Genomic DNA, 11,981 nt, shown 5'->3' with positions numbered 1-11,981 from the left:
TGTTCGCCCCGCGTTTTCCACTTCACCCGTTTGTTTTCTTGCAACACCTAGCGACTCAGTTATAATCTATCTATTTCTGTTTGGCCATACGTACACACTTAGCAGTGCCATAAATATAGAACGAGCGCAAAAAAAACGTTCAGTTGCCACATTCAAGCTTCCGAGCTGTCAGTCAACGCTTGCCTACGCATCTCAACTCGTACGGTCGTTTGGCTTAGCCACATAGCCACGACAAGTATTAACGGCGGTACGATCGTTGCGTCGAGCGTTAAACTTAATTTATTCGCTATTTTTTTTTCTCCGTATCACGCGGCCATACGGTGCCAGCCACAGGCCAAACTGTCTATATCGCCAAATCACAAAATACACAGCGACCCCGGCCTATGCTTACGCATAGCTTCCGTAACAAATACAATGAATGAGCTTCGCGGCGTGCATTTGGCTCGCCGTCTGTTAGCTACTTGTAGCGAAGCCAACGAGGAAACGGCCTGAGGAAAATGTTACGATAGCTGGTACGAGAGTTAGCCCTACTGCGATGTTCGATGTCGGTGACTCGTGTCGAGTACCCGTGTCGATGGACACTGCACCTGCGACGCCGCGACTAGCGTAAGGGAAGTTTTACAGCGCCGTTCGGTACAAGTGGCGAGGGACGCTGAGTGCGTGTTACCTCGGTCACCACTGTCGCTGTCGAAAGGATCGATATCAGAACGAGCTATTACAATCGGGGGTCTGTGCGTTTTTCGTCTCGGGGAATAGAGTACGGGGCAAGGAACTACTACAGCTCCTCTAGATGTTGCTGTGGTTCGTTGGCGTCACTATTGCGACTGGGGCAGTAAACCACGAAAAGTGCAGTGTGGAGCTTCGCACATGCGGATCAAGCAAGTCTGCCACTGCAGCGGCGATAAAATTGGCTGCAGCTGTTCCTACCCAGGTTTCGGCTTGAGACAACTGGAGCAATTGAAGTCGCATAGCCATTCAATGCTCATTTTGCCCCACGCTCGAATTCTCTGACTGTCAGGCCACATCGTGGTCGCTTGGCCCGCCGAGTTAACAGTGAGCGGTCTGCCCTAACTGACTGCCATGTACGTCTTTGCCGTCTGTCTTGCGGCCGACCCGGTGCTGTGCTTATTACAATGCACCTGCTACGGCCGCCGCTGTTTTCCCTAACCCGAATGAGCGGCATCCTAATATACGATGATATTCAACTAACACATTGACCAGGATTAGCTGTGTGATAGGGTCGTACTAGCCTGCCCATTTTTGCATCCGTATGCCTCTGTACACTTCTACAATAGATGTGTGCTTGTGTATGTACGCGCGTGCGTGCGTTCGTTCATGAAATGATATTTGCTATTGCGATATTGCTGTGAAATACTGTAAGTACGGACCCCGCGCAGAAGATTGCGCTCGTCCCTGGTCGAGTAGCGGCGACAGGGGCCTGGAATGAAACGCCGTACGTTAAACGCAACAAAGACCAACACGAATTCTCACAGAGGCTGTTAATAGACATTCAAACGGTCAAACATGAATGATATTATCAAAGAGTGAGTAGCAGGTCCACCAGTCGTGCTACATTGAGCACTCAACACGACTGCGTTTCAGGGTACGTCAGGACCAATGCGACAATTGCCAGAACGCGTCACGAACCGAGGGTTGCCTCAGAATCCGCTGAGCAAAGGCAACTGTGGATAGCGTTATACACAGCATAGAATATCTATCGAAACATCGCGGGAAGATATTGTGTAGGCACAACAGTGGCTGTGCTTAATGGTGGCGCCGCTGCTGCTGTCGACGTCGTTGTTGTCGCTGCTATAGTTTTTGCTGGCATTGTCAAAAACGTTAAGCCTTCCCATCAAGTATCTTGGGTCATTTGCCAGCTCGACGATGGGACGCAATAAAAGACTTGTTTGGCTCGTAGGCCTTTACCACTGTTTCCTTGTTTCCTACAGCGTTCTATGGGAGGCGCGTTGGACTTTTCCGGACTGGGAGATTTTCTGATGGCGGTATCGACGCAACGGCTAGCGCCATCCAAGTCATTGTGTCGGTGTGTAACATCGTTTAAACAAGTCCTCTCAGTCTGGACCTTTCTGGCACTTAGACGAGGTCCCAGATGGCTGAAATAGGTGAAACGAGCGTCATCATTGTCTGCCTATTTATATATACCTACATATATATGTGTAAACTACTGAATTGTCAAGAACTGCTAGCGGTTCGGATTTTCGCACTTTTCTAGAGTTCGGACAATTTCTTGCAATACTGCCGACACGCCAGGTCATGGTTTATTGCCAACCTAATTAAGAAATTGATTCTGCTGTCAGTGGCAAATGACGTCTTCGACAAGCTGCTAGGAAGCCTTAGAATCACGCAACGGTCCATGCACTGCACGTGTATGCTATACGTACCTAGCCAATTGTCCACGCCTTGCCATCTCTGCTGTCTTGACTATCGTCGCTAATTGAGCCGACATACGATTAGTGACGCTGCGCCGGGCGCCTACGACCCCATTAGCGCGGTAGCGAAGAATGAACGTTGAGCCACTCTTGAGTCAAGCCGCTGCTTTTGCTGTGTTGGCCCTTCCATCTCTTTTACTACAGCCACTACTACCACTACTACTACTGCTAGTGCTGTCTTTGGCCTAAAGTTCTGCGTCGGACCCTGTCCAGTGCGGCTCTCCTACAGCCGAATCTCTTGTGGCTCATCATCTATATATACGTCCTTACATACCGTAGCAGCTTGACGAAACGAGACAGAACGCCCGTCTTAATCATTGAGCTCATTACTCGTAATAAACTCTCACAGAACCGACGATGTTACAGAAGCTATTGCCGCCATCGTCGTTGAGAGCCTTTAGTCCTTGCTCTGTGTACATGTCGAGCACAGGTGTTGCTTCGCGTGATGGACGGACAAAAAAAAAATGTTCCGGCAGAAGATCGCTAGCTAGAAGGGAACGTTAAGTGAGTGGCGATTCCTATGGACGACTGCTAGCCCATAACGGCTCTGCGAAATAGGATTGCATTGTTGGCCGGCGAACGTTATCATTGACGCTGTTAGGAGAAATTACTTTATAACGAAGAGATCGAAAATGAGGACAACGAAAATAGACGACAGTAAACACCATCGTCGAATATTGTCAGAACGACGCGCGAGACTAAGCAAGAGTACTGCGGTCGGCTAGCGCATTTGATTGGATCACCTTTCGGCTTGTTAGGAAATTGCCGCGTGTTTGGTTGTACATTACGTACACAGTATATGTTTATTTCGTTGAAGCGTCCCGTTTGTGTCTGCTGTCGGCGATAAAAAAACATGATTGCGGTAGCAAAATACCCTTTTTAGACGTTATCTAGGACTATTAATACATATATTTTTCGCTCAATTAATTGTATTCAGCACATGTCCATGTGTAGGAATCGCGGATGATTTGTCAGTAGCCAAATTCTTTGGATAAGCGCTAGATGAGAGTAAACCAAAATATAAGCACACATCATGTGAGGATCAATCTCGAACAAACTTGTTTTGACATGATGGCTGAGGCGGTAGCAAGGCTGGGACATAGGCCTCGCTTTTCGAATGTGAATGTTCTCACGGAAAATTTCTATATTCGGAATGTTTCGACAGGACACAGAGAGAGAAAAACGGTGTGTGCGTGCGTGCGTGCGTGTGAGAGAGAGAGGGACGAAGTCGGAGCGACGTAGATTACATGGCTAAGAGACCCCGCGTGCATTGCACGGTTTGCGTAGCCGCGTTTCGGAAGACTCTAGAGCAGAAAGCTCTGCGGCATCTTTTTGCCGAGGGCCAGTTAAGCAAAATATATAAATTATCTATTCAGTTCCATAGCTATTCAAATACATGATCTCGACAAATATGATATATCCGCAACAACACCAACGAAGTGTTGAGTCGTCTATGCTAATCTGTAATGCGTCAGTTATCTTAAAGACGAACTTGGAAATCTTCAAGCAGTTCGAATTAGCCTTATACGATGAAGTGCGGACGTCAAATTGTCGTCCAAATAAAACAGTAAAAAATTGAAGCAATTGAAAATCGCATTGAGGGGAAACAGCAAAAGGCTTTCGAGTTGGATTCAAGTAAACCGCTACTCAACAATTGATAGAAGTAAAACTAACGATTGATTCGGGTGTACATGCGTGTATCTGTACGTATTGAAAAAAAGGAGAGGTTATTGATGTACACACACACGCACACACACACACACACACAATAATACCGTCTAGTACATATTATGTAGTAGAAGCAAAGGACGTTTTTACTCCTAAAGGCATTTATGGCTCCATACGATGTATATAATATAGAACACACTAGCAAATTATATCTCTTCAATTTGTGCAAATTTATTGACAGATGAAAAAATGAATTTTGCCAATTTTTCTCTCACTGTGTCCGGATATTGTGCATAATGACGATCAGTTTTATAAATTTTCTGATTGTACAAAGTTTTCTCAAAAACGCTCACTTCACTTTCACCCCACCACCTACATTTTGTGCTATTTTTCTAGTCCCTCTGCCAAAAATGTCCGTTTAGACCGTTCTTTAGGCTAGTGATATTTACTCATAGATATACCCATATACACGTATGCACAACCTCTCAAAACAATCATTCATACTTGTTTGTTATGGACACGATAGCTTTGCTGCTGCGATACGTCGTACCAACCCGAAAGTTTCAAGGAGTTGCTTACGCCATATTGCAATGCACCTCTCGCTTTCTCAATCTATTCCAGCTGCTGTTCAAGCCGTTTGCCACCTTTTCAACAGGTCAGATCGTGCTATACCGATCGAAGGATATGGCTCACACTAGGTGTAAAGAACCTTCGGCCTCAGGCTCAAATTCGCTCGGGACCAATCATTTGGTCCTGCCAGCAGCCAATCGCGGTGCCGCTCTTTCTAGACGTCACACTTGGGCGTGTGACGTCATGCAGGGAGGTGTTAATGGTGGCACCTTAAGAGATGGCGGACGCTGATTGGCCAAAAGCCGCGAAGAGGAGGCGGAGCCTTCGCACGCCGTACATCTGGTTAGCGCAAGGGGGGTGGGGGGGCATTTCGTTACCACAACTGGCAAAACAAACGTGTAACGACAGCTACAGAAGCAAAATCAACAGCGCTAGCTACCACTATGAAGTACGCCAAAGCCGCACTCACCGAGAGCCAGTTCCAGCCAATACGTGATGGGGCAGCACACTACAGACAGTATAATTTCGCTGTCGTTGATACGCACGCTCAAGAACTAGACTGGCCAGCAACTTAGCGCTGCTGAAGCGTCATCCGTCGGCGGTGCACATCGGCGTGCTGACCCGTCAAGGCAAGTCAGCGCGTGCGCCAGACGGAATGAAACGAGACTGTATTTATTGCTGCGATTGCAGCAGGAAACTGAGTATAATAGGGACAGAAAGGAGAAGCACACATTATCAACATCCAATACAATACTCTATCCTGGAACGAAGGTAACGCTGTTCACGCAGTCAGATAGGCTGTAGACTGAACTAGACGTGTTGATCGTGCAGCTACAATGTACGGTATAATGATTTATCATATATATACATAAGGAAGGGCCTTTTTTAACGGTGATTACTATGTGGAAAATCTTTTTCATTAGGCACTTTAAACAACTTTGGTAGGAATGTAGAATTTTATTTCTTACAAGATGAGGCACCTGCACTTACCATCATGATGAAAATCTTCTAAATACGTAGATAGGATAAAAAGGTTTCGTAGATTACCCTGATCGATCTTCAGATCTGATTCCTTTATTGTGAGAATACCTCTAAGGTAAACTTCATGCCAGCAAACTAACGACGCTGGAAGATTTAAAGTCACTATTGGGTTTGTAAATCGACAGTCCACGAATACCAGGCGTGTATTGACCATAACGGTATTAATTTTGAAACTCTGCGGTTGGAGAAAGGGGTATATATTTTATGGAAATTTTTTGCAATTCAAATATAAATTATATTCGAATAGAAATACGTTACAGCATTCAAACTGGGCGCGTATAGCACACCCTATACACACACACACACAATGCAACACCTAAATTGGGATTTATTCATATGGGTTTTTTTCCTAATACCTATTCTCTACGAATTGTCTATATGTATGTCATCCTTCACCGGCATGTTTATTCAATACAGCCACCGTTCACTATGGTTACAAGCTTACTTCGAGTTTTACACTGTTCACAGATTTGTTTCTTTGCAATTTTGCAAATGGCGGTATGTTGATGCTTGTTGAAACGTCGCTTAGTAACGCTCCATGCGGAGCAATTCCGCTAAAATCAAAACTCTCTGTATGTGGTCATTCCAGAACATGCTTAAGCTTTCAAGCAGCCAGGTTAATCGGCTTGTACAAGCCAGAAGATTTATCGTCTTTTTTTAAATGCTCAAATTGCACAACAGTTTGTACCAACACGAATGCAGTATCTGCAGTAATGGGTCCGTCTTTCCGGAAGAAGTATAGTGGCATGATGTCTTCTGCGCTTGGCATTACACTCAGAACTCGAACTTTGGCCAGCAATGAAATCAGCGATTGTTTCTGCATCCGGAATGGAAGAAGAATTATTAAACAATAATCGGAAACGACCTGCTATATCATTCGTCCAGCAAACAACCTTCGTAACATTTCTGGATTAAACTGTTCCAGAAAGCATTTGTCTGACTTTTATGACACAGGACGTATACCTGAGGTCTTCGTAAATAGTCCATGACATCATATGCCCATTCACGTCAACTTTCTTCACCAACGTCCTGATCAGTACAGAAAGATCACTAGAAATTCAGTTCTGGAGGGCTGAGTGTAACGTGAAAATTCGCTCTTTCCGCTCTCTGCCGTGGATTTTCTATTGCGCAGTGTTGGAATTTACCGCTGCTTCTTTTGCAACTGCCCACCCTCGTTGCAACGCAAGACTCTGTCGATCTCGGGTGACCCAAGAAGTTTATAATCTCGATGGGGGGGGGGGGTCGTTTAGCTCGTGAATTCGCGCAGATTCGGAAAACGACAGCTGTCGTTTGTCTTAGGAATTTTGCTGGCGTTTGGTTGGTACCAAGAATAGCAAACAACTGCATGTCAAAGTTCTCTAGAATTTAGGTGCTGTACATTTGTTAGACACGTGCATGCTTTGTTAGACCATGCTATCTTTGTCTGTGTTAACGCGCAAAGTATCGGTCCCATGCTTAATACCAGTAACCAATCAGTGCTGAAGTGGCAATCATCGCCGAGTGATAACACTGACCAACCGCTGTGGATCCGGATCGTTGAGGTTGGGTCAGCAGCAGTGTTGACGGCCCAGCACGTTCTCACGCAACAATGATGGCGCGACGTGTTCGCCGTTGACGCGGGAGGACCCGTCGGATAGCATCCGCGACCGAAACGGCAATCAAGCCACTATGCATTGACTATCCTCTCAGTAGCGACTTTTTACTTCTGTTTTCGGTGAACAGAAGGGTCTTGTCCGATACGCCGACGTCGGCTGGCATAGTCACATACGCTGAATCGGCATTCGGAATCGACATAGTGCCAGGAGACAGTTGTAGTTTTTCTTCTTATCGCCTACATCGTTCATGGTAGTCCCAACCCCAATGGCGGAACGTTACCTTTATCGTTGTCATCCAGACTACGATTACGACGACAATGGCGTTGTTCTATCTGACTAGTGTTATTACCATTATGAGGTGTGGATATGGGCAAAGCTGTTACGTTTTTCTAGCAAAACAGTGAAGTTGAATATACATAATTTTACTTTCATCTAAAACCACTCTCGTTACCAAATCTGTTTCTATTGTCAGTTTATAATGTAAAGTGTGTGGGAAGTTCCATTGTAATCAGACAGTAATAATAATATTCCAATCAATATATAGTTGTATATTGAAAAATCACTAATTGAAGTTGGATCAATCGGCGTTATTATCGCTCCAAGTGCCATCATTTATAGAGGACTATTACACGAATCTTACAAATGGTATTGCTTCTCCATAGTAATGCTAATAAAACCGTACAGAATCTTCAATTAAGCAGAGTTAAGATGGTAAAGTTGTGCCTAAAAAGGCAAAAACAAATTGCTCAAGCTCTTACTGTGCTTACAGCTAGCTAGATGAAACGCTCAAGAAAGCACAGAGATGTTATGTAACTTCATGAATTTAAGCACAAATGTAAACTCAAAACAAAGCAGAGTTGAGGTTAGCGCTCACACTGTTCCTCAATTACGAACAGATGTAAGTATTACAGATATTAACATCTCTCCCCGATAATATCTCTACGAATCACGGTATATAAGATCTATTGTTTGTTGTTACCTGATTCTATTGTGTAATCTTTTGTGGCGTAATTTTTCATTCCAGTAAAAAGTGCACAATTATGCAGTCATCAGCAAGATGCACAGAGCCGTAAGACACACAAATATTCAATTTCACGGTTTAAATCAAAGCTCGTTCGAAACGTAGCATCCGATCTCTGACCTATTTCAGAGATACTCAGAGCCAACGAAAACAAGCTTACAGGCGATCTGCGGCTGTGGAAGCGTGCTGGTCTCTATGGGGCTATGTACAGAGGAAAATTAAATACAGTTACACATTTTAATTTGCTATATCACGTATTATTTAACGCTTGGCTCACGTTACCTAATACGATCTTTAAGTATAGAAATATCTCCAAGTAGTCCATCCCACATGTAGCATTTGCTTTGATTTTTCTATTTACCTTGTCTCATGCTTTATCAAAGCAAGCAGTCTCTTAATTTGAAATTGTATCAATGTTATTTTCATTATAGATACTTCAAATGGAAGCTAAACCACTACGATCTGTCAGTAGTTTTAACGAAAAGTATTACAATTTTTTTACTGTTGGCGAAAAATGATCTCTCTAAATCGATCAGGCCGCAACGAATCTTTTTGAGCTTAGCAACAATTGCCTGAAGGATACGTACTGACTGAAACACACGCCAAAGGGTACCATACGTTGACGACTTAACAGCACACGATAATGACGATACGACTAGAGAGTGCGGTAGTTCATTATTTCATAGTCGTTCTGAACTGGACGCCTTTCCGCTTGAATAACATACCGGTCAATTCACCAACATTCTAGCGAGCTCGACCGGATGTGACAATAGAACCTTGAATCTAGATGATTTAAACCACAGTCAGCAGATGTGGGAACATCAATGTCAGACGCTTTCCTATATTTATTGATTGATTTTGGCAAGGACCACAGCTGAGTTGCCTTTGAATTAAAAGGAAAGTGCCGCTATCGAATGTATGGCTCCAACATGGAGTTAATAGCTTCCATGTCAATAGGCATCGATGTCTAACCTAATGGAAGTTTACCTATCTGTATATATATGTATACTACGTACCTTCCAGATTTTGTGACAACCATCTCCGTTCCTAAAGCGTGAAACTTTTCCCATAGATCCTTAGCTTCTAAAGTAACTTCTGGATCGTCCCTCACACCGTCGTCCTTTGTCGGCGTGGTAGTCCCAAGACAAGGCGAAGACGGTGTTGGCGCAATCGGAGTTAGAGGAGCCGATGGCATACCCAGCATGCCTGGAGCACCAAGACCCAAACCGACACCCATGCCCAAACCAAGTCCTGCGAGTCCCCAGGGAACCCCCAGGGGTCCGGCGAAGTTAGCCTGTTGATGGTGGTGGTGGTGGTGGTGCTGCTGCTGCTGCTGCTGCTGCTGCTGCTGCTGTTGTAGTATTAACTGCTGATAGTATTGATGGTACAGTGGTGATAGAAGAGGTGGTGGAGGCGGTGGAGGCGCCGACGGGAGCTGTGCCGGGGATGCTGTATCTTCGAGTAATGAACGAACACTGAAATCACGCGGTCGCCGTGGTGGCGAGGGACTAGCCACCATGGATACCCCTGGCGTCGAGGTGGCCTTTGAAGTAGCCTCCTCCATGTCCATCGCGGTACGCGATCGCGGAGGTATGTACAGCTTTCTACTAGATCATCGTTCTCCGTCAATAATCAAACCACCGTAAAGTCCTTACAAGATTACATAAAACAGATGAGAAGCAGAACTACTAGGGCCACTTTTAAGATACAACAATGGAGAAGCACTCACTAACACATGAAGCACATGGGTTTACAACAGTCCGAAGTAGTTCCGACCTCTGTAGAGGTGGGCTCTGCTTCGATTGTTGCCTGGACGGCAGATCCTTATGTACATCACAACTTTAGTTTGTAAAAGTGTTTATGAGTAAACGGTGTTTAGCAATGGAACGGTTCGTATGCAGCAGCTCGTTAAAATTCCTCTCCCTGCCGTAAACGAGCAGCGAGTTTCACCTTGAACTTCAAAAATCAAACAGTCATTTACCCCACTTGACACCCCAGTTGACTTTTGTATAGTCCTATTCGTCTCAGCTGACCATTTCAGCGTTAAACAAACACTTTGCGACGGTCGTTATTGCTGTTTCAGACATGGCTGTCGCCTTTTTGTGTAAGTATCATCTGTGCCCGGACATCACCTCCACTGCACGATTTGCTATTCCACAGTGATCTCTTTTACGGCCGCCTTCGTCAATGCCAACTACACAGATTATCATTCGCGGTACACGTGAGTCGAGTTCACGTTAAATACAAGGGTCGACCTTCTATGTTTTAACCTTTATCCTACCGCAACCAATTAACAGTACACCCAGTTCAATAGGGTTCGTCATCCGAAAGCGCTAATTTTGCTTAACTATTGCATTCGCAAGGTTAGCGCTTATCGTTCCCATTATAGCCGTTTAGCGAACGGTGATGCTCGCTGAATCCGACCAGAATGACCAGGGTTTACGATAGCCGCTGGTTGATGACCAGAGTTTACGTGCTCCTGTTTGTTGTTTGCACTTTCGACGACACCAACAACAACAACAACAACAACAACAACAACAAAAACAACAACAATAGCAACAAGGACGAGCAGCTCCTTCGACTGACGACTGGCAACAGAGATTTGTCTTGATCGGCGTCTTAGTCTTGCTCGATGACGTTAGCTTAACCTGTGTTGAATCGTCGCTTATTCTATGCTTTGTCTTCGTAGGTCTGTCGATTGGGCCGCCGCTTTTCAGTATCGCCTATTCGTCTCTTTTGCAGCGCCAGTTCTCGACTAGCTCTGTAGTAACGCCGGTTGAATGCTGGCTTCTTCGTCCGCTCGAAGCCTGGTGTTCGTTTCGCCCGACCAACCGACCGACCGACCGACCGACCGCTGTCGGCTGAACGAATCGCCAGCGCCAGGGAGTATTCTCTCTCTCGTCCGCTGCGTTCTTCTCTGTTGCATACACAAACAACAGCAGCCGCTACAAGAGTACTACGAACAGGCGGCTACGTCCTTTACGAAAAGCATCAACAATACCACGTAGAGCCATAGGGACGGAAGCAAATGCTATCGACAGCAGCAGCCCACCAGCAGTAGCTTAACGTAGCCACAACACGACGCGGCGCACAGCGAACCCGACCCCGTAATCGAACGCACAGCCGCCAACGGCAATTGCTGTGGAAGCCGCGGCGGCGGCCGCGGCGGCAGCTTTAGCTACAGCCGCCTCAGCAGCAGCAGCGGCGGCGGCGGCGGCGGCTTCGAGAAACACGGAGGGACAAAGCGATCACATGCTGAGCCACCAAGAGGCGGTGCCACGATCTCGTTGTGCTGCTATTCAACAGCATTCGATAGAGAGGGTCTGTCCATGTGTTTGCACAGGATGCCTTCTATACGCGGCCCGCTGTTGGCTCGAGCTTTGCGGCTGGCACGAACATCGGCCGAGCGCCTTGTGCTGCTACCGGGCGAGTGGCTCGCAGCGCCATCGCGCGATGGTGAACGGAAACTTGCGCGAATCGGTGCAAAGGCTGAGTGAGACTCGTGATGCCGCTGGCTGTGGTGGTCTAGCAGCGTCGGTAATTTGCCATTGCCGTGGTGAGAGAACTACCGTTCGCAATGGTTCCACTTTAAATCGTGACAGAAATGCAACTGTGGTAGTCGTTTTGGAGGGCGAG

General features: G+C 46.0%; 1 protein-coding gene across 4 annotated transcripts in view; it reads right to left on the bottom strand.

Moving 5' to 3' along the window:
- LOC111252473 (uncharacterized) overlaps positions 1 to 11,981 on the bottom strand; it is an 84,550-nt gene that overhangs the window by 69,651 nt on the left and 2,918 nt on the right. For 2 of the 4 annotated variants that reach the window (XR_002674228.2, XR_002674231.2), the window contains one exon: positions 9,362 to 9,995. Coding sequence is in view for 1 of the 4 variants with exons in the window: in XM_022810443.2 (XP_022666178.1) it covers positions 9,362 to 9,915 (554 nt within the window). In the remaining 3 variants the exon portion in view is untranslated. Of the gene's footprint in view, positions 1 to 9,361; positions 11,518 to 11,981 lie in introns of those variants that run through there. The other 2 variants (XR_002674229.2, XM_022810443.2) reach the window with 2 other exon arrangements.

Source organism: Varroa destructor, unplaced genomic scaffold (genome assembly GCF_002443255.2).
Source record: "Varroa destructor unplaced genomic scaffold, Vdes_3.0 BEIS01000006.1, whole genome shotgun sequence".
In the NCBI taxonomy this organism is placed as follows: domain Eukaryota; kingdom Metazoa; phylum Arthropoda; class Arachnida; order Mesostigmata; family Varroidae; genus Varroa; species Varroa destructor.
The sequence above is the reverse complement of the archived record's forward strand: the minus strand, read 5'-3'. Positions and strand labels throughout refer to the sequence as shown.